This window comes from Salvelinus alpinus, chromosome 2 (genome assembly GCF_045679555.1).
Source record: "Salvelinus alpinus chromosome 2, SLU_Salpinus.1, whole genome shotgun sequence".
NCBI lineage: Eukaryota > Metazoa > Chordata > Actinopteri > Salmoniformes > Salmonidae > Salvelinus > Salvelinus alpinus.
Window position 1 is genome coordinate 26,562,365 of NC_092087.1, and position 18,131 is coordinate 26,580,495.

An 18,131-nucleotide genomic window follows, 5' to 3' on the forward strand; every position below is an offset into this window, starting at 1 on the left:
TAAGTGATGTCTGTTGAGGTTCATTTCAAATTGTTCCGGAACCCTAACTGCCTGACAAACAGGGCCCAGATTGAGGCCTTCAGAAGTTCAGACATGTAGCTGGTGCCGTTTCAGTGTCGACACCTTACTGTGAGACACTGCCACATTTCACTTCTGCAGAGTCAGCCGTCGGTGGCATTCATTATCAGTCTGCTAGTGTATAGACATTTGTATTTCATTTGTATGTTTAATCCCAGCCTCATCCCCCGCAGGAGGCTTTTTTACTCTTGGTAGGCCGTCATTGTAAATAAGAATTTGTTCTTAACTGACTTGCTTAGTTAAATAACGGTTCAATAAAATAAGGATCGACTAACTCTTTCACATTGGCACCAAACGTATCAAAACCATTCGAATTTGCATTCTCACTAATATGTAATTGTCTTCCAACCTTTGTCTTCTCCATTTGTATAGCATGGTAATTAAACATTTCATGCCAGTCTTTATCAAATCACTGACACCAACCCATGTAATAATTCAATTATAAATCATAGCGTCCAAAAACAAACAGTAAGGCCATTCTTTGTTGTTAATATTGTAAATATAGAGCACTTTGAATGTGCTTATAAAAATGTTCCCAACAAATGTGAGTGTGTAGTAGTTTAGTAGCACTATAAATATTCAACTGACATAGGAAAGTCATCGGAGGTTTCAAGCAATTTCCATCAAGAGTAGCAGTTATTCTTAATGACAGACTCGTTGCTCCCATTTTAACTGTGAAACTGCTGTCACCACACTGAGTGTGCCCCTCCCCTAACGGTGCACACCAGGGCTTTTCAGGTGGGCACAATGATACAGAACAGCCAGACAGAAATTATGGTGTAAAACAGGCAAAATAATTATCTGTTGTGTATAATAAACAATCATGTCAGCTTTATCACATTACATTTCTGTCTTTCTACCCCACTGAATAAGCCCTGGCTGGTTGTTAGCTGTGGTGTGCACCCACTTAGGAACAGAGGATAGAAGTCCCCTCTTCAAGATGTCAACTAGTGGCCATACATTCCAGGGCTATATCATTGATTGATCAGACTTGGGTTGTCACAGGTCAATCTGGTGCACTTGTTCAACAGAACAACCAGATTTCAGCTGGTGCATGTGAAGTGTGTGTGCAACCCACCAAAACACTCATTGGCTCTGACAAAAGAGAGAACACTCACCATCTCTGCACAATCGCATGGCTTCTCGATTTTTCCCGAACTCCTTCAAACTTTCCTCCGATTCAGCACCTAAAATGAGGCAATCGAATACACAGACACATACATAGTTGCACTTGCTTGCTTCTGCTGTTGCTACCAGTAGCGTGTCTTCATATTCCCAAAACTGCACGCAATCGGGAAAAAAAGCTAACGATCATATCTCGACTCTACACACACATCCAGTACGCACGAGCACTCACCGTCGTTGCCTTTGGGTATGGCAGCATCGACCCAGTTGCTCCAAGACTGTCCCAACATCATTTCTGGACTAGGCAGGGATCTGCGCTCCGCAACAGTCGCCATTGCTGTGGAGCCTTCTCCCCGCTGGATCTGCTGCTGTTGCTGCTTTAGCTGCCTGGCCGCTCTGCGCTGCTCCCCCCTGACGTCATCATCGGCCCTTTCCGACATTCTTTCCGCTACAATGTAACACAACAGCAGTCAGCGTTGAGGTGGTGTTCTCAGGATTCCTTCATTGAGCGACTCGGGCAAACGCATGTTTCGATAACACTAATCCCTTTGATGTATTCAGAAGCTATAGGGTGTCACACTCCAATTAAATCGCAATTTATTTGGACAGGAACATGAGTGTGCGAGGCCACATACCGTCTGGGCAATCACAGATACAACTTTAAAGGGGGGACATAACTTCACCTCCCTGAGCGCAAGAAACGTGGGAAATCCAGGTCACTTACAAGGGGTGTTAAAACGTAACTGCATTAGTTAACAAATACTATAGGCAAGCTTATCAATTTAAAATCATGCAGTCCCACATCACCTACTTAATAAATGTAGCCTACGCCAAATTGATACAGTTCACATTGTAGGCATTGGTTGTTGTTTTTTAATCGAAAAAGCGATTTTGTGAAAGAGAACTAACCAAATTAAAGGGACCAAAAAAAAGTGTTATAATGCCCTAATATTGAGAAAATGAATGTGTCACCTCATGACAGCCAGAATATCACTCGCTCTCAACTTCAGAATCTAAGGTGTGTAGCCTATGACGGAACAGTTCATTTATATAAAAACGCTTATTAAAGTGCAACAATTATGAACGGGATTTTGTTTTGTCGACGGATGGGGGAGGAGATATACATTAATGTTATACTAAACTTCCTTAAAGCGCGACTGCTTTCCAGTAAATCGATTCATATTTCTCACAACCTTTTGCGTCAATGCCATGTTGCGCATTGACGATCTAGGAAACTTGGAACACTTTTATTCACAAAACACGCAGAAAGAAAGCTATAGTCCTCCCGTTAGAAAACAGTGATGGGACTGAGTTACTTTCTACAAAACTTCATTCAGATGTACAGTTCTATAAGAGTTAAATAAAGCCTAACAAAAATGAATGTTTAATGTCTTCAAGTTTGTAGAAATTAAACATTTCCTAAAGGAATTATCCCTTACTTTCAAATGGGATTCTGAATTACATAGAGTGGGATGAGCCAGGATGTCTTCAGATATTATCTCATGTTTGCAACTCAGCACTACTTTACAACATAAAATACTGTTGGGCAGAATCAATATGTAACAGATAGTTAATAAGTGGTAAAATCCTACACAACCATTATCAGTTTTCAATATTGCTTACCAGTAGTAACCAGAAATTACCAAATGCATTTTCAGTGCATCCCCCATACCTTTACTGCCATTACAATAGGCATACAATGGGTCAACTAACAAGGGGGCAGAGACTAGCCCTATAAATGACAACTAATCAGTGCACAAAATAGTAGGTTATAGGACAGAGAGCAAAACCCCTCCCCTCAAGCTAACTTGTGGGCATGTTAAGAGTCTAGACCACGTGTCATACTCATTCCACGGAGAGCCGAGTGTCTGCGAGTTTTCGCTCCTCCCTTGTGCTTGATGAATTATGGTCACTAATTAGTAAAGAACTCCCCTCACCTGGTTGTCTAGGTCTTAATTGAAATGGGGCGAAAAAAACAGCAGACACTCAGCCCCATATGGAATTACTTTAACACCCCTGGTCTAGAGATACGTTAACATTTCTTGGCATATTCATTTCCAGACACATTTTCTAAAATATAAAAACTTTGCATCTTGTTGTTATGGTTATAGGGATGCTTGTGGATCCAAAAACGTCATACAAGACACGCATTACTGCAGCTATCAAAGCATACATAGATAAGGATACTAAGCCTAACTAAATACATCCAAACAGCACCCTGGTTCTATACCATATACACTCACCTTCCTCTGTATCGTGGTACAGTGCAACTTTTCTTTTTAAAAAGGGGAACGAACTTCTGAACCTCTTCCGTATTTGTATTTGTGTGTGAATGGATAGGAGCAGCGGTATGGAGACAGAGGGATCTGGTTTTAGGTGAATATATATGGTTCCGAAGGTGAGAATGTTACCACTAGGCCAGACTCAGTGCAGCGTATTACAAAAACTAAGTAATTGTTTACATGTGTGTATACTAATCAATTATAAAAACATATTACTTGGCAAATTTTCTGCATCTAACAGACTGACATAAGAATAAGGTTAGGATTCTTTGAAATGACAAATGATAAATATTACACTTCCATGGTGGTCTATGCAGCTGTTATACCATATGTATTTAGGCCTCCTGCTTATGTGACCAACAGGTCTTCTGTGCTTCAGCAACTGACTGTAGACAAAAGTCGAGGAGTGAAGTCGGGGAGGTGATGTGCATCTGCGATAGCTGAAAGTCTGACACTGATGTGATTTTCCAACAGCAAGGCTCAATGCAACATGGCAGTGTTGCCATTGTTTATAATTTTTTTTCTTTATAAGGTTATCATAAACATGTCTCCGACCCCTATATCACACACTCGCAAACTGAAAATATACACAGAGTGTACAAAACACCAAGACAGACTGACCAGCTGAAAGCTATGATCCCTTACTGATGTCACCTGTTAAATCCACTTCAAATCAGTGTAGATGAAGGGGAGAAGACAGGTTAAAGAATAATTTTTAAACCTTGAGACAATTGAGACATGGATTGTGTATGTGTGAATGGGCAAGACAAAAGATTTCAGTGCCTTTGAACAGGGTATGGTAGCAGATGCCAGGCGCAACGATTTGAGTGTGTCAAGAACTGCAAAGCTGCTGGGTTTTTCACACTCAACAGTTTCCCATGTGTATCAAAAATGTTCCACCAACCAAAGGACATCCAGCCAACTTGACAACTGTGGGAAGCATTGGAGTCAACATAGGCCAGCATCCCTGTGAAACGCTTGACACCTTGTAGAGTCCATGCCGCGACTAATTGAGGCTGTTCTGAGGGCAAAAAGGGGTGCAACTCAATATTAGGAAGGAATACAGTGTGTGTACATTGTACAATGAATTGGTGAAACAGCCTCAAATATCACATTAATTTGTACATATCCACTGTATAGACAAATCGTGGCAAAGTTGGTTCCTGTCAATCAGGTCTGTCGTTATGTTCCTGTTGGTAAAAAAACACCTTAATGATTGGCTGACAATGGCACCTACCACAATGCAGGTGATGGCTGTTTGTGAAGCTCAAATGCAGAAACTTGCAGTCGACAGTAGTCAAAACTTCATGACCTTTGATAGCATGGTTTTTGTAAAGTTCATGCAGTCGAATGAGCTAGTTGGACAATTTTGTAATCCCCACAATGCAATGCACTTTGACGACTTGACAGAAGTGATCCACTCAAACGGGCCAACTGACTCGGGGAGCCAACGCAGCTCTTTAGGTATCAAACATACCTCCATTACACTTCACCCCATTTTGACTTCTTCCTCCTTCTCACAGAGACCCATTGGGGTCATTGAACTAATGTGACCCACAGGGTTCAAACCCAAGAGCGCATTAGCCTACTAAGTCAAAGCCCAACTCTTCAGGACTCACATATGAGTAACCTAGCCTAAGTTTGGTCATCAAACCACTTCCGTTACACTTATTAATGAAGTATCAATATCTTAGAGATTTTGTAATGACATGGCAGCTGAAAAACTGCAGTCCTGAGAGAAGAGTCTGACTGTAGCCATGTCGCAGGACTGTGGAAAGCCTCAAAACTGGAACCAGTGATGGTTAGAATTTCAGTAGAAAAACAGATCATTGTGCTCGCTGAACCCTTACCTTGTCAAATGTGGAAAAGGGAACTCAATCGTAACTGGATCAGTAGAACCTCATCAGTTTGGGTGATCGCTGGTCGCCCCACACAAGTTGTGGAAGGAATCTGGGTGAGACAGAGACGGGAGGAAAAAGTTAGTATCAGCTTCATTCTTTTCCCTGTCTTGATAGCGTATTCACGGTTTAGGGAATTACGGGGTTGTTTGTCTGGAAGATAACACCGCCTCCCATTCTCCTGGTGGATCTGGATCCGCAGCTTTCACGCTAGCACGAGCTACTTATGGAGCTCCTCGCCGCAGCAGAGTAATCCAATCCAAATAAGCACTATCCTTGGTTAACCACTCCAGAGCCCTGCAGTTTGCAGCCCAATCATCCCTTTAAAGATGATATTTTGTTTTAAAGAACTTTAAACCATTTGTTTTACCATTGTAGGATTCTCATCAATTCAACAAAATGTGAATAATGACAACAGTATCACAAAGATGGAGATTATATAGGTGAATATGAATCCCTTTATGAGATTTATTGCCCCGTTTGCTACAGTGACAAGAATGTGGAGGAATTTCTATAACAGGCGTTGGTATGAGGGGATCAAATTGTCTTGTGCCAGAGTTGCACACAGTATAGAGTAGCTTATGCCTAGGCTATCATACAACAAAACTGTTGCTAGCTAATAGAGAGTTGCATTTCAATGAAGCTTAGCTTAATCAAAAAGATGTACACGTTAGAGCTGGGATGATAAACAGAATTATCCATACCGAGCACGCAGGCATTTTGCTGATATCATTCATTATGATAAGTAGCTTATACTAGAGAAATGTGAAGTTTGAAATGAAATAAGTTTGATAATATGGGTGACTGTTGCCATCAATTGCCCCATTAACAATCAAACTAGTAGTAGTAGTTTAAAGGGTAATAAAAAAAAGTGGTGCACATTAACGTTAAAAATCATTCTATTTATCGTTATGGCATCAATCGAGGCAATTTATCACAATATGGATTTTTGTCCATATGGTCCAGCTCTAGTACACATCCTTACATCACTAAACACAATAGGCCTAGGCTACATATACCACTGATGCGTCATGACTTCAACTAGCCTAGGCCTACGAGGCAAAGCATAGGCCTACAAGGCAACATAATGTAGACTACATTAGAGGACTTAAGCCTAGTTAATGCAAAAGCCAAATTTTCCAAATTGTAGAACTAGCAAGTAATCTATTGAAATTCTGACACCAAAAATGTGTCGTTACTTTATTTACCAATCAGCTAGCATTAGCTGCATTATATGTAAATTAATAGTGAAATAGTTACTTGTTAATTTGCTAAAACAATTACTAATCAAGAGCATTAGCTAGGTAGTAGGTTAAATGTATTATTTGAGTGTACTACATTTGTGTTAAAATAATCAAAACGATTTACATTAGTAGAAAAAAAAGGATTAGGCCAATTGTATACAATGTCTTTATGCTACATTTGGTTTGTCAGTTACTCAAAATCCAATGCACTTTGGTCATGCAAATGATTGTTCATATGAATGACAACATTGTGGCACAGACACTCTTGCATGGTTCTTTGGAGGGTATTTCACTGCTCAACACCAATGTTCTCCGCACAAAATACATTTAACATTGTAAAAATAATAAATGAATAGTTTAGACTCCATTGAGACAAACAGAAGTAACACCATACTTATTCGAAACAAATTTTATCTGTCACATGCGCCGAACACTGGGCCGTGCGCACAAACCTCTATTGCTCCTTACGGTCAGATGCCGAGAAGTTGCCATACCAGGCAGTGATGCAACCGGTCAGGATGCTCTCAATGGTACAGCTGTATAACTGAGGATCTGGGGACCCATGCCAAATCTTTTCAGTCTCCTGAGGGGGAAAAGGTGTTGTCGTGCCCTCTTCACGGCTGTCTTGGTGTGTTTGGATCATGATAGTTTGTTGGTGATATGGACACCAAGGACCCGCTCCACTACAGCCCCTTCAATGTTAACGGGGGCCTGTTCGGCCCTCCTTTTCCTGTAGTCCAATGTGTCTTGCTCACATTGAGGGAGAGGTTGTTGTCCTGGCACCACACTGCCAGGTCTCTGACCTCCTCCCTATATGCAGTCTCATCGTTGTCGGTGATCAGGCCTACCACTGTTGTGTCGTCTGCAAACTTAATGGTGTTGGAGTCGTGCTTGGCCACACAGTTGTGGGTGAGCAGGGAGTACAGGAGGGAACTAAGCACGCACCCCTGAGGGGCCCCAACGATCAGCGTGTCAGATGTGTTGTTCCCTAACCTTACCACCTGGGGGGCGGTCCGTCAGAAAGCCCAGGATCCAGCTGCAGAGGGAGGTGATTAGTCCCTGGGTCCTTAGCTTAGTGATGAGCTTTGTGGGCACTATGGCGTTGAACACTGAGCTGTAGTCAATGAACAGCATTCTCACATATATGTGTTCCTTTTGTCCAGGTGTGAAAGGGCATTGTGGGGTGCGATTGAGATTTAATCATCTGTGGATCTGTTGGGGCGATATGCGAATTGTAGTGGGTCTAGGGTTTCCCGGGATGATGGTGTTGATGTGAGCCATGACAAGCCTTTCAAAGCACTTCATGGCTACAGACGTGAGTGCTACGGGGCGGAAGTCATTTAGGCAAGTTACCGTTGCTTTCTTGGGCACAGGGACTATGGTGGTCTGCTTGAAACATGTAGATATTACACACTCGGTCAGGAAGAGGTTGAAAATATCAGTGTAGACACTTGCCAGTTGGTCCGCACATGCTCCGAGCAGACGTCCTGGTAATCCGTCTGGCCCCGCGGCCTTGTGAAAGTAGAAGGTCTTGCTCACATCAGCTACGGAGTGTGATCACAGACGTCCGGAACAGCTTTGTGCTCTCATGCACGCTTCAGTGTTGCTTGCTTCAAACGAGCATAAAAGGCTTCTGGTAGGCTCGTGTCACTGGGCAGCTCGTGGCTGTGCTTCCCTTTGTAGTTTGTAATCGTTTGCAAGCCCTGCCACAGCCGTCGAGCATCAGAGCTGGTGTAGTAGGATTCAATCTTAGTCCTATATTGACGCTTTGCCTGTTTGATGGTTCGTCTGAGGGCATAGCGGGATTTCTTACAAGCGTCTGGATTAGTGTCCCGCTCCTTAAAAAAGTGGCAGCTCTCGGCTTTAGCTCGGTGCGGATGTTGCCTGTAATCCATGGTTTCTTGTTGGGATATGTACATACGGTCACTGTGGGGACGACGTCGCCGATGCACTTATTGATGAAGCCGGTGACTGAGGTGGTATACTTCTCAATGCCATTGGATGAATCCCGGAACATATTCCAGTCTGTGCTAGCAAAATAGTACTGTAGTCTGTGTGGTGTAAAGGTGGTCTAGAGTTTTTTTTCCTAGACCACCTTTAGGCCGTTATTGTAAATAAGAATTAGTTCTTAACTGACTTGCCTAGTTAAATAAAACCTCATCGGGTCTAATGGTGGCCCTGTGCCTTCCGGGATCCTTGGGATGTTCCCCCCATTGAAGTTGAAATGTTAAAAGTTTAAGGCAGGGTTTCTCAAACTCGGTCTTCAGGGACCACAAGGGGTACACGTTTTGGTTTTTGCCCTACCACTACACAGCTGATTCAAATAATCAACTAATCATCAAGCTTTGATATGTAAAAAAAAATATATATATATATATTATTTTTTTTTAACTAGGCAAGTCAGTTAAGAACAAATTGTTATTTACAATGACGACCTACCCCGGCCAAACCCTAACAACGCTGGGCCAATTGTGCGCCGCCCTATGGGACTCCCAATTCCGGACGGTTGTGATACAGCCTGGAATCGAACCAGAGTCTCTAGTAACACCTCTACCACTGAGATGCAGTGCCTTAGACCGCTGCACCACTCGGGAGCCTAAGTGATAATTTGAATCAGCTGTGTGGTGTTAATGCAAAAACCAAAACGTGCACCCCTTGGGGTCCCGAGGACCGAGTTGGGGAAACACTGGGTTAAGGTTGGGTTAGGGACGTCCCAAGGATCCCGAGTAGCACAGACCATCTCACGCTTGCGCACGAGCATGCCGTCAAAGACGATATAAAGACAAGATGTTTATGACTAAGATGAAAACGTGTCAGTTTATCACTTTTACGAGGTTGGCGTAATAACATGTTCAACTACTTAAGACATTGTCTCGAATATAGCTAGTGCCTTTAGATTTCGAGAAATGTACAACTAAGGAATTTTTTCTCTCTTAGTTTTTCACTCATTAACTTCTCAAACATCAAACACCAAACCCCGGCATGGTCTGCTTGGTGCTTCGCAAGCGTTCCCGGAAGTCTCGCGATGTTGCGCTTCTGGTTTAGAAACTCTGTGCCCATATCACCAAACTGTAGATCATTTCGCAGTCAATCGAGGAGTGGCTAGCTAGCTATCATTAGCGCTAACTCAAGTAAGCTAGCTAGCTGGCCAGCCATATATTCCAATGAACCTGGCAGAAGTCATTAACAGCCGAAATAGAAACATGATGTATTTGCACTTACCAAGGTCCTGGACGTTGGGGATGCAAATGTGACGGCAGACAGATACAAATCTGTTGAATGTGGCGGATATTAAAGTATGGAGATCGTGCAGAAAGAACGAATGCAATGCTCACTGACTGTGGAGGTCTTTACCAGGTGCTTCCATGTCTGTTTACCAAACTGCATTCTGGGATGCAGACGTCACAATTTTTTACAGTTTATACTTCACGCACGCACGTCGCTGCCGTGCCAGCTAACTGTTTTACCCGTTCTTTTATTCCACAATGGGTTTCACAGAGCTGAAACTGGTAGCATTTGGTGTCTTGTCATAGGGGCCAAGTAACAATTTTCAGCAAAATACATGCACCGTAATCGTGAACGAAGAGGAGTAGTTTCACGAGATTCTCATGCTGTCAAAATTAACACGAGCTGGTCTTTTGACCAATCCGTGACCTTTTTTTTCAGAGGCGGGGTATTTCCGGGGTGCGTTCAGTCAGAGATACTTTTAAGGAGATGGGAAACTCCATTGGAATCGTATTAACGCCCTTGTATATGTTGCCCATGCAGCGCCAATGGGCCGCGCGGTGCATTATGGGTGATTATAGTACAACGTTAGCACCACAGAGTTTCTAAACCCAAAGACTCGACATTGCGAGACTTCCGGGAACATTTTGACCATGGAGACTAGGCCAGGTTTTGGGGTTTGAGAAATCAATGAGGGAAGTGAACATTTCTTCCTTAGCTGTTAATTTTATCGAAATCTAAAGGCACAACCTAGATTTGAGACAATGTCTTAGGTAGTTGAGGATGTTAAAAACACCTTTATATTGAATGAGTGGGTTTGAGTTGATAGCCGGCACATGCGCAGTTCGACGCAAAACGACCGGTAGAGCTGATTACGTATATATATGCGCATGCGCTTAGCTAACCAACGTCGCCATGACATCGCCTACAAGCGTGACTCGGGATTTCCATTGGAGAAGCAGTTTCTGCCTGTCTTCATATTGTACTCTCTTTGATAGTACTACCACATAGATGAAGAAGGGATAGGGACAACTGGGCACAAAATCTGTCTTCTCCAGCAGGTGGTGTTGTTTCGTTTCTTTCGCTCACCAAGCGAGGAGTTTTTGTATGGAGGTCAATGAGAGTCGAATTTGGTCAAAGAAAATGTAATGGCTTATTTTCTATGTGAGGTTTATTTGATCAAATATACGTTTCGTAATGCTTAGGTTGTTACGAGTGTACTGGTGTAAGTAGGGCACGTGACACCCCGGCAACTTTGAGAAAAAACACTATATTGGAGTTGTTTCGAGATGGCTATGCATATTCATGACATGTGGCTAGTGGCATAGCATCTCTCTCGATTAAATACAGGCGGTTGACGTCAACACCCTCATCGAATATAAATAACGAAATATATCCACCAATCCAAAGAGAGGAATAGGTGGGAGCTTGTCTTGTCATTATATCCAAATCTCTGATTACTTCAAGGAATGAATGTGAGCACAGAGATCCAACATTAACACGAATTTCATGAACAAGAAGCTCAACATTACAAACCTTTTCCAGGATTTGAGATAATTAACTTAGCCTCTATAATATTGTATAGCTTTGAAATCGTGACATTACGTACTTTCGAGGAAAATAGACAGCTTTGAGGGCTGCACATGCGGCGTTTGGAGCAAGACGACCGTTAGACCTGATGACGTGTTTCTACGTATTAGCTTTGCTGGAATCGCCTACAAGTGAGATGGGGATTTCTATTGGAGAAGCAGTTGTAGCCTAGAAATCTTCATACTGTACTGTCTTTGGTTCTACTAGGTTTTTATCAAAGATTTGTATAACTAACCCTAAGCTCATTGTTCTATCTGTATTTTTATGTTCTGAATGCAGCCCTTTTTATTTCCTTTAACGATAAAGTTAAATTAAAAGAAGAGCAAATTTACCTGGACAAATGGGTGCTGTAACTGATGGAGATTGTTCATTGTTTGATATTACCCAATTAGCTAGCAAACTAATGTGTTATTGAGATTGGTTTCTTAATCATACTACCTGTCTAATTAGTTCTGTGTATTTGAAATGGCCACTTTAATCTCATTTTGAAGGCATCAGCTACATTGAATAACTGGATACTGTACATGTATTGTTAACTATGCTATCTAGCTAAAATGCTAGCCTGTGGTGCCATTTAGCCAACTTAGTTAACTAGCTTGCTAGTGAACTATTGTGTATATTATTTATTCTTGAGTGATGATAGTTGCTAGCTACATCTCTTGTGTTTAGCGACATCATTTTACACAAGCATGACAGATCTTTTGAGTTCGTCATCATGAACAACCGGTGTGAATGTGTTAGCTAGCAGATCAGGCTTTGATTATTTGATTCTGCTGTGTAGTGCAAGGGCAAAAACCAAAACGTGCAGGGAGGGCCCCAGGGCCGCGTCTGGGAAACCCTCCTCTAGGAGGTGGTCAAAGTGCTCATTGGTAACGTTGTTTACTTATCCATTACAGACAAAGTTATTTGGAAACGTCTTCTCATTGATGGAGACAACCAAAGTATCAATGTTCTTTTGAAGAACTTTACTAAATGGTGCAATTCAACTGAGTTGCCTGAAGAAGGGTACATGTGACTGCTCTGCCCTGTGTGATAAGCCGTTGTTCCTACTAGCTAACTAGCTACCGCCAATCATTGCCTATTGTAGCTACATCAAAACCAGGAGAGATTGATTTGACTAATGAAACATTTTCTCTTGGTCTTGACAAGCCTATATATGGCTAATACTGTTTCATTCAAGTTTACATCAACTGTCATGTAAACTATCTTAAAGTAAAATTATAATTATTTCTCTTTGCAGATTTACACAGTACCAGAGGATGTTGGGTACATAGGCACAATGTCAATTCTCAATGGGGAAGACCTTGCTGGTGTATGACATGAACCTCTGGGAAATGGAAAACGATGAGAAAATATACACTGACATAAGTGAGAGAAATGAGACTGGCGTCTCAGTCCATTACACTACATTCTACTGTCAACCCATACCTTAGTCAAAACTTGTAGTCACACCCTATTTCATTATCTTTTTTCTCTTTAGAACAAAACATAACATCAGCACATGATACAAATCAGAATGACAAAAGGAGATCCAGAGGGCAAAGAAAATCCAAAATAATCAGCAAGGTGAGGTTGATCGGGTGCACTTCAAGATGTATTAAAGTGCAAGATGGCTATAAAAGTTTTGGGGGAAATTATCTATTGAGGTTTTTCACTTGCACAGTTATTGGTTAGTCTTGTGTCAATACTTTTAGTACAGAGACATGGTACAGTACTGTTCATGATAGAGTAGAATCAAATGTTCTTTGTGCCCTTTAATTTAGCATTTTCTAGAGTATGATGCACTGGCAAAGGTCATCCAGCAACATCCAGATCACCATGGAACATTAAAGTGAGTTAACTTCCTCTTTTCTTGACACATTTTAATGGAGGCAGCCAATATGTTCATCTACGCAGATACAGTGCATTCGGAAAATATTCAGACCCCTTGACTTTTTCCACATTTTGTTACCATACCATCTTGTTCTAAAATTGATTAAAATATATAAATTCCTCATCAATCTACACACAATACCACATAATGACAAAGCGAAAACAGGTTTGTAAAATAAAATAAATACTTATTTACATAAGTATTCAGACCCTTTGCTATGAGTCTCGAAATTGAGCTCAGGTGCATCCGGTTTCCATTGATCACCCTTGAGATGTTTCTACAACTTGATTGGAGTCGCACTTGTGGTAAATTCAATGGATTGGACATGATTTGGAAAGGCACACAAATAAGGTCCCACAGTTGACAGTGCATGTCAGAGCAGAAACCAAGCCATGAGGTCAAAGGAATTGTCCGTAGAGCTCCAAAGACAAGGTTGTGTCCTAAAGGACTCTAATCATGAGAAACAAGATTTTCTGATCTGATGAAACCAAGATTGAACTCTTTGTCCTGAATGCCAAGTGTCAAGTCTGGAGGAAACCTGGCACCATCCCTACAGTGAAGCATGGTGGTGGCAGCATCATGCTGTGGGAATGTTTTTCAGTGGCAATGACTGGAGACTAGTCAGGATCAAGGGAAAGATGATTGGAGCAAAGTACAGAGAGATCCTTGATGAAAACCTGGGGCAAAGGGTTACTTTCCAACAGGACAACAACCCTAATCACACAGCCAAGACAGTGCAGGAGTGGCTTTGGGACAAGTCTCTGAATGTCCTTGAGTGGCCCAACCAGAGCCAAGATTGTAGCGTCAAACCCACAAAGTCTCGAGGCTGTAATCACTGCCAAAGGTGCTTCAACAAAGTACTGAGTAAGGGGTCTGAATACTTAAACTTCTTATGGGCAGGTGGGACGGTAGCGCCCCACCTGGCCAACATCTGGTGAAATTGCAGAGCGCGAATTTCAAATTACAGAAATATAAATATTTAGCATTCATGAAAATACAAGTATTATACATCAAAATATAGCTTAACTTCTTGTTAATCCAGCCGCTGTGTCAGATTTCAAAAAGGCTTTACGGCGAAAGCACACCATGCTATTATCTGAGGACAGCACCCGGCATACAAAACATGAAAAACATTTTTCAACCAGGCAGGTGCGACACGAAAGTCAGAAATAGCGATATAATAAATGCCTTACCTTTGAAGATCTTCTTTTGTTGGCACTCCAAAAGTTCCCAGTTACATCACAAATGGTCCTTTTGTTCGATAAAGTCTTTCTTTATATCCATAAAAACTCATTTTAGCTGGCGCGCTTCATTCAATACTCCACCGGTTTCCCTCCTTCAAAATGCATACAAAGTGAATCCCAAACGTTACCAATAAACGTATCCAAACAAGTCAAACAACGTTTATAATCAAATCTCAGGTACCCTAATACGTAAATAAACAATAAAATGTAAGAATAGTATGTTCATTACCGGAGATAAATAACAAAGAACGCGCTTTCACCCACGAGCATGGAAACACTACACTACTTAGAAAAACTACAACTTCCAGCTAATTTTCCCAAAAAACAGCCTGAAACTCTTTCTAAAGATTGTTGACATCTAGTGGAAGCCCTATGAACTGCAATCTGGGAGGACTTCGCCTCATAATAAACATGAAAGCCATTTGAAACAGTTGAAGGCTGACATTTTTTGGGGGGGATGGTTTGTCCTCGGGGTTTCGCCTGCCATATCAGTTCTGTTATACTCACTGACATAATTTTAACAGTTTTAGAAACTTTAGAGTGTTTTCTATCCAAATCTACCAATTATATGCATATCATAGCTTTTGGGCCTGAGTAACAAGCAGTTTACTTTGGGCATGCTTTTTTACTGCCCCCTACCCAAGAGAGGTTTTAAGTAAATGTGATATTAAAGTTTTTTTAAATATACAGTACTGTGCAAAAGTTTTAGGCAGGTGTGAAATGCTGTAAAGTAAGAATGCTTTAAAAAAAAAAAAAATAGATATGTTAATAGATTATATTTATTAATTAACTAAATGCAAATTGAGTGAACAGAAGAAAAATCTAAATCAAATCTAAATTTGGTGTGAACACCCTTTGCCTTCAAAACAGCATACATTCTTGTAGGTACACTTGCACAAAGTCAGGGATATTGTAGGCATGTAGTCAGATGTATGATTAAACAATTATACCAAACAGGTGCTAATGATCATCAATTAATATGTAGGTTGAAACACAATCATTAACTGAAACAGCTGTGTAGGAGGAATAAAACTGGGTGAGGAACTGCCAAACTCAGCTAACAAGGTGAGGTTGCTGAAGACCGTTTCCTCTCAAAAGTCATACACCATGGTAAGACTGAGCACAGCAACAAGACACAAGGTAGTTGTTCTGCATCAGCAAGGTCTCTCCCAGGCAGAAATGTCAAAGCAGACAGGGGTTTCCAGATGTGCTGTCCAAACTCGTTTGAAGAAGCAAAAAGGAACGGGAAACGTTGAGGACCATAGACACAGTGGTCGGCCAAGGAAACTTACTGCAGCAGATGAGACACATCATGCTTGCTTCCCTTTGCAATCGGAAGATGTCCAGTAGTGCCATCAGCTCAGAATTGGCAGAAAACAGTGGGACCCTGGTACACCCATCTACTGTCCAGAGAAGTCTGGTCAGAAGTGGCCTTCATGGAAGACTTGCAACCAAAAAGCCATACCTCAGACGCGGAAACGAGGCCAAGCGACTCAGCTATGCACAAACACAGGAACTGGGGTGCAGAAAAAATGGCAGCAGGTGCTCTGGACCAATGAGTCAACATTGGAAATATTTGGCTGTAGCAGAAGGCAGTTTGTTCGCAGAAGGGCTGGAGAGCGGTACACGAATGAGTGTCTGCAAGCAACAGTTAAGCACGGTGGAGGTTCTTTGCAAGTTTGGGGCTACATTTCTGCAAACGGAGTTGGGGATTTGGTCAGAATTAATGGTCTCCTCAATGCTGAGAAGTACAGGCAGATACTTATCCATCATGCAATGCCATCAGGGAGGCATTTGATTGGCCCCAAATTTATTCTGCAGCATGACGACCCCAAACATACAGCAAAAGTCATTAAGAACTATCTTCAGCGTAAAGAAGAACAAGGAGTCCTGGAAGTAATGGTATGGCCCCCCACAGAGCCCTGACCTCAACATTGAGTCTGTCTGGGATTACATGAAGAGAGAGAAGCACCTGAGGCTGCCTAAATCCACAGAACTGTGGTTAGTTCTCCAAGATGTTTGGGCCAACCTACCCTCAGAGTTCCTTCAAACTGTGTGCAAGTGTACCTAGAAGAATTGATGCTGTTTTGAAGGCAAAGGGTGGTAACAATCTACATCAAATCAATATTTCTTCTGTTCACTCACTTTGCATTTTTTTTATTGATAAATATAAACTATTAACATGTCTCTTTTTTTAAAGCATTCTTACTTAACAGCATTTTTTCACACCTGCCTAAAACTTTTGCACAGCACTGTACATTTGCAACAATTTCTGAAAACCTCTTTTTGATTTGTCATTATGGGGCATTGTATGTAGCTTGTTGGGGGGTGGGGACAATTTAATCCATTTTAGAATAAGGCTGTAAAGTAACAATGTGGACATTTCTTTCTTGACAAAGAGCTTCAGCAGCTGTCCCACATCAAAGAGAATGTGGGAAATAAGGTAGGCTTTTTTCCTGCTTGTGTTTTGTTTAATTTATATATTTTAACGTGATAAAAATATATAATTGATTATCTTAATATATTGTCTGAGTCCTCCTCAGCTGGAATTGAGGAAGAAACAGTTCCATGTGCTCCTCTGTACCATCCAGGAACTACAACACACTGGAGAGTAAATATCCACTGATGATGACTGTAGCCAGGAACTACAGCACACTAAAGTGTAAATAAACAGATGACTGTAGCAAGACACTGAAGAGTAAGTATTAACAGATGACTGTAGCCGTTGTGGTCTGCATGGCAAGATGTGCTATGAGTTGATTCTGGACTGGGTTGTCAGTCAGTGATTGTGATCTACCCCTCTGCAATGATGTTGATGTATTTTGATTTCAGAGAATGATGACACTCAGGAAAGTTCCATGGAGAATGAATGCACCTCAGCTGTCAATGTAATGAAGAGTTATGTACTCTTAGATAATGTTTCATTTGAGTTTGTCTTAAGTTGAATTTAGTTTTTATATTACCTGTATGTATTTTCAATGAATGTTGTCAATTGCTCTTGTACTTTGTCTTCATTAGAATGTCATAGTCTGGTAAGGGTAATTTATAATTACGCTGTCACTGGGTGGGAGTGTAGCTCGGGGTTATTGTTTTCCATCCATTAAGCACAGAATCTGCTATATTCACCTTGTTGCTAACATGACTATGGTTTGAGGATCCTCTCAACTGTACACACCAGCACTCACCACATATTTTGGGTTTTCATTAAAGGTCCAATGCAGCTGTTCTCAATATCAAATAATTTCTGGTTAACATTTAAGTACCTTACTATCACAAATATATATATATATATATATATATATATATATATATATATATATTTAGGGGATAGATCAGCTATGAAATTAGCATAATTGAAGACTATCAAATAACATATTTTGTAATATGCCCCTAGCCCCCTTTCCCCTAGTTGGAAGACTTGGTGTAAAAAAAGAAAAAAAAAGAAGTTTATTTCCCAATCATACTCGATTCCAAGTGTATCGGTCAATAAACGAATCACTCTAATCTTAATTCCTACCTTTGGATGTCCACAGACTAACCCATTTTTCCCAGTACACTACCATTTTCCTTTT

General features: G+C 41.3%; 1 protein-coding gene and 1 long non-coding RNA gene across 4 annotated transcripts in view; one reads left to right on the plus strand and one right to left on the minus strand.

Moving 5' to 3' along the window:
* LOC139557556 (ataxin-7) overlaps nt 1-10,293 on the minus strand; it is a 36,863-nt gene extending 26,570 nt beyond the window's left edge. Inside the window, exons 1-4 of one of the 2 annotated variants that reach the window (XM_071372543.1) lie at nt 9,850-10,293; nt 5,336-5,435; nt 1,436-1,651; nt 1,197-1,265 (exon numbers count right to left, since the gene is read on the minus strand). In XM_071372543.1, coding sequence (XP_071228644.1) covers nt 1,197-1,265; nt 1,436-1,643 — 277 coding nt within the window. In that variant the 5' untranslated portion in view covers nt 1,644-1,651; nt 5,336-5,435; nt 9,850-10,293. Of the gene's footprint in view, nt 1-1,196; nt 1,266-1,435; nt 1,652-5,335; nt 5,436-9,849 lie in introns of those variants that run through there. The other variant, XM_071372549.1, reaches the window with a different exon arrangement.
* A 485-nt stretch (nt 10,294-10,778) lies between these two features.
* LOC139550769 (uncharacterized) lies at nt 10,779-17,823 on the plus strand. Of its 2 annotated transcripts, XR_011670123.1 has the most exons (7): nt 10,779-10,997; nt 12,683-12,810; nt 12,923-13,008; nt 13,206-13,273; nt 16,959-17,002; nt 17,151-17,257; nt 17,392-17,823. It is a non-coding gene; the product is annotated as an uncharacterized lncRNA (long non-coding RNA). The 2 variants fall into 2 exon arrangements; XR_011670122.1 differs by having other exon boundaries at nt 17,151-17,823.
* The last annotated feature ends 308 nt before the right edge of the window (nt 17,824-18,131 follow it).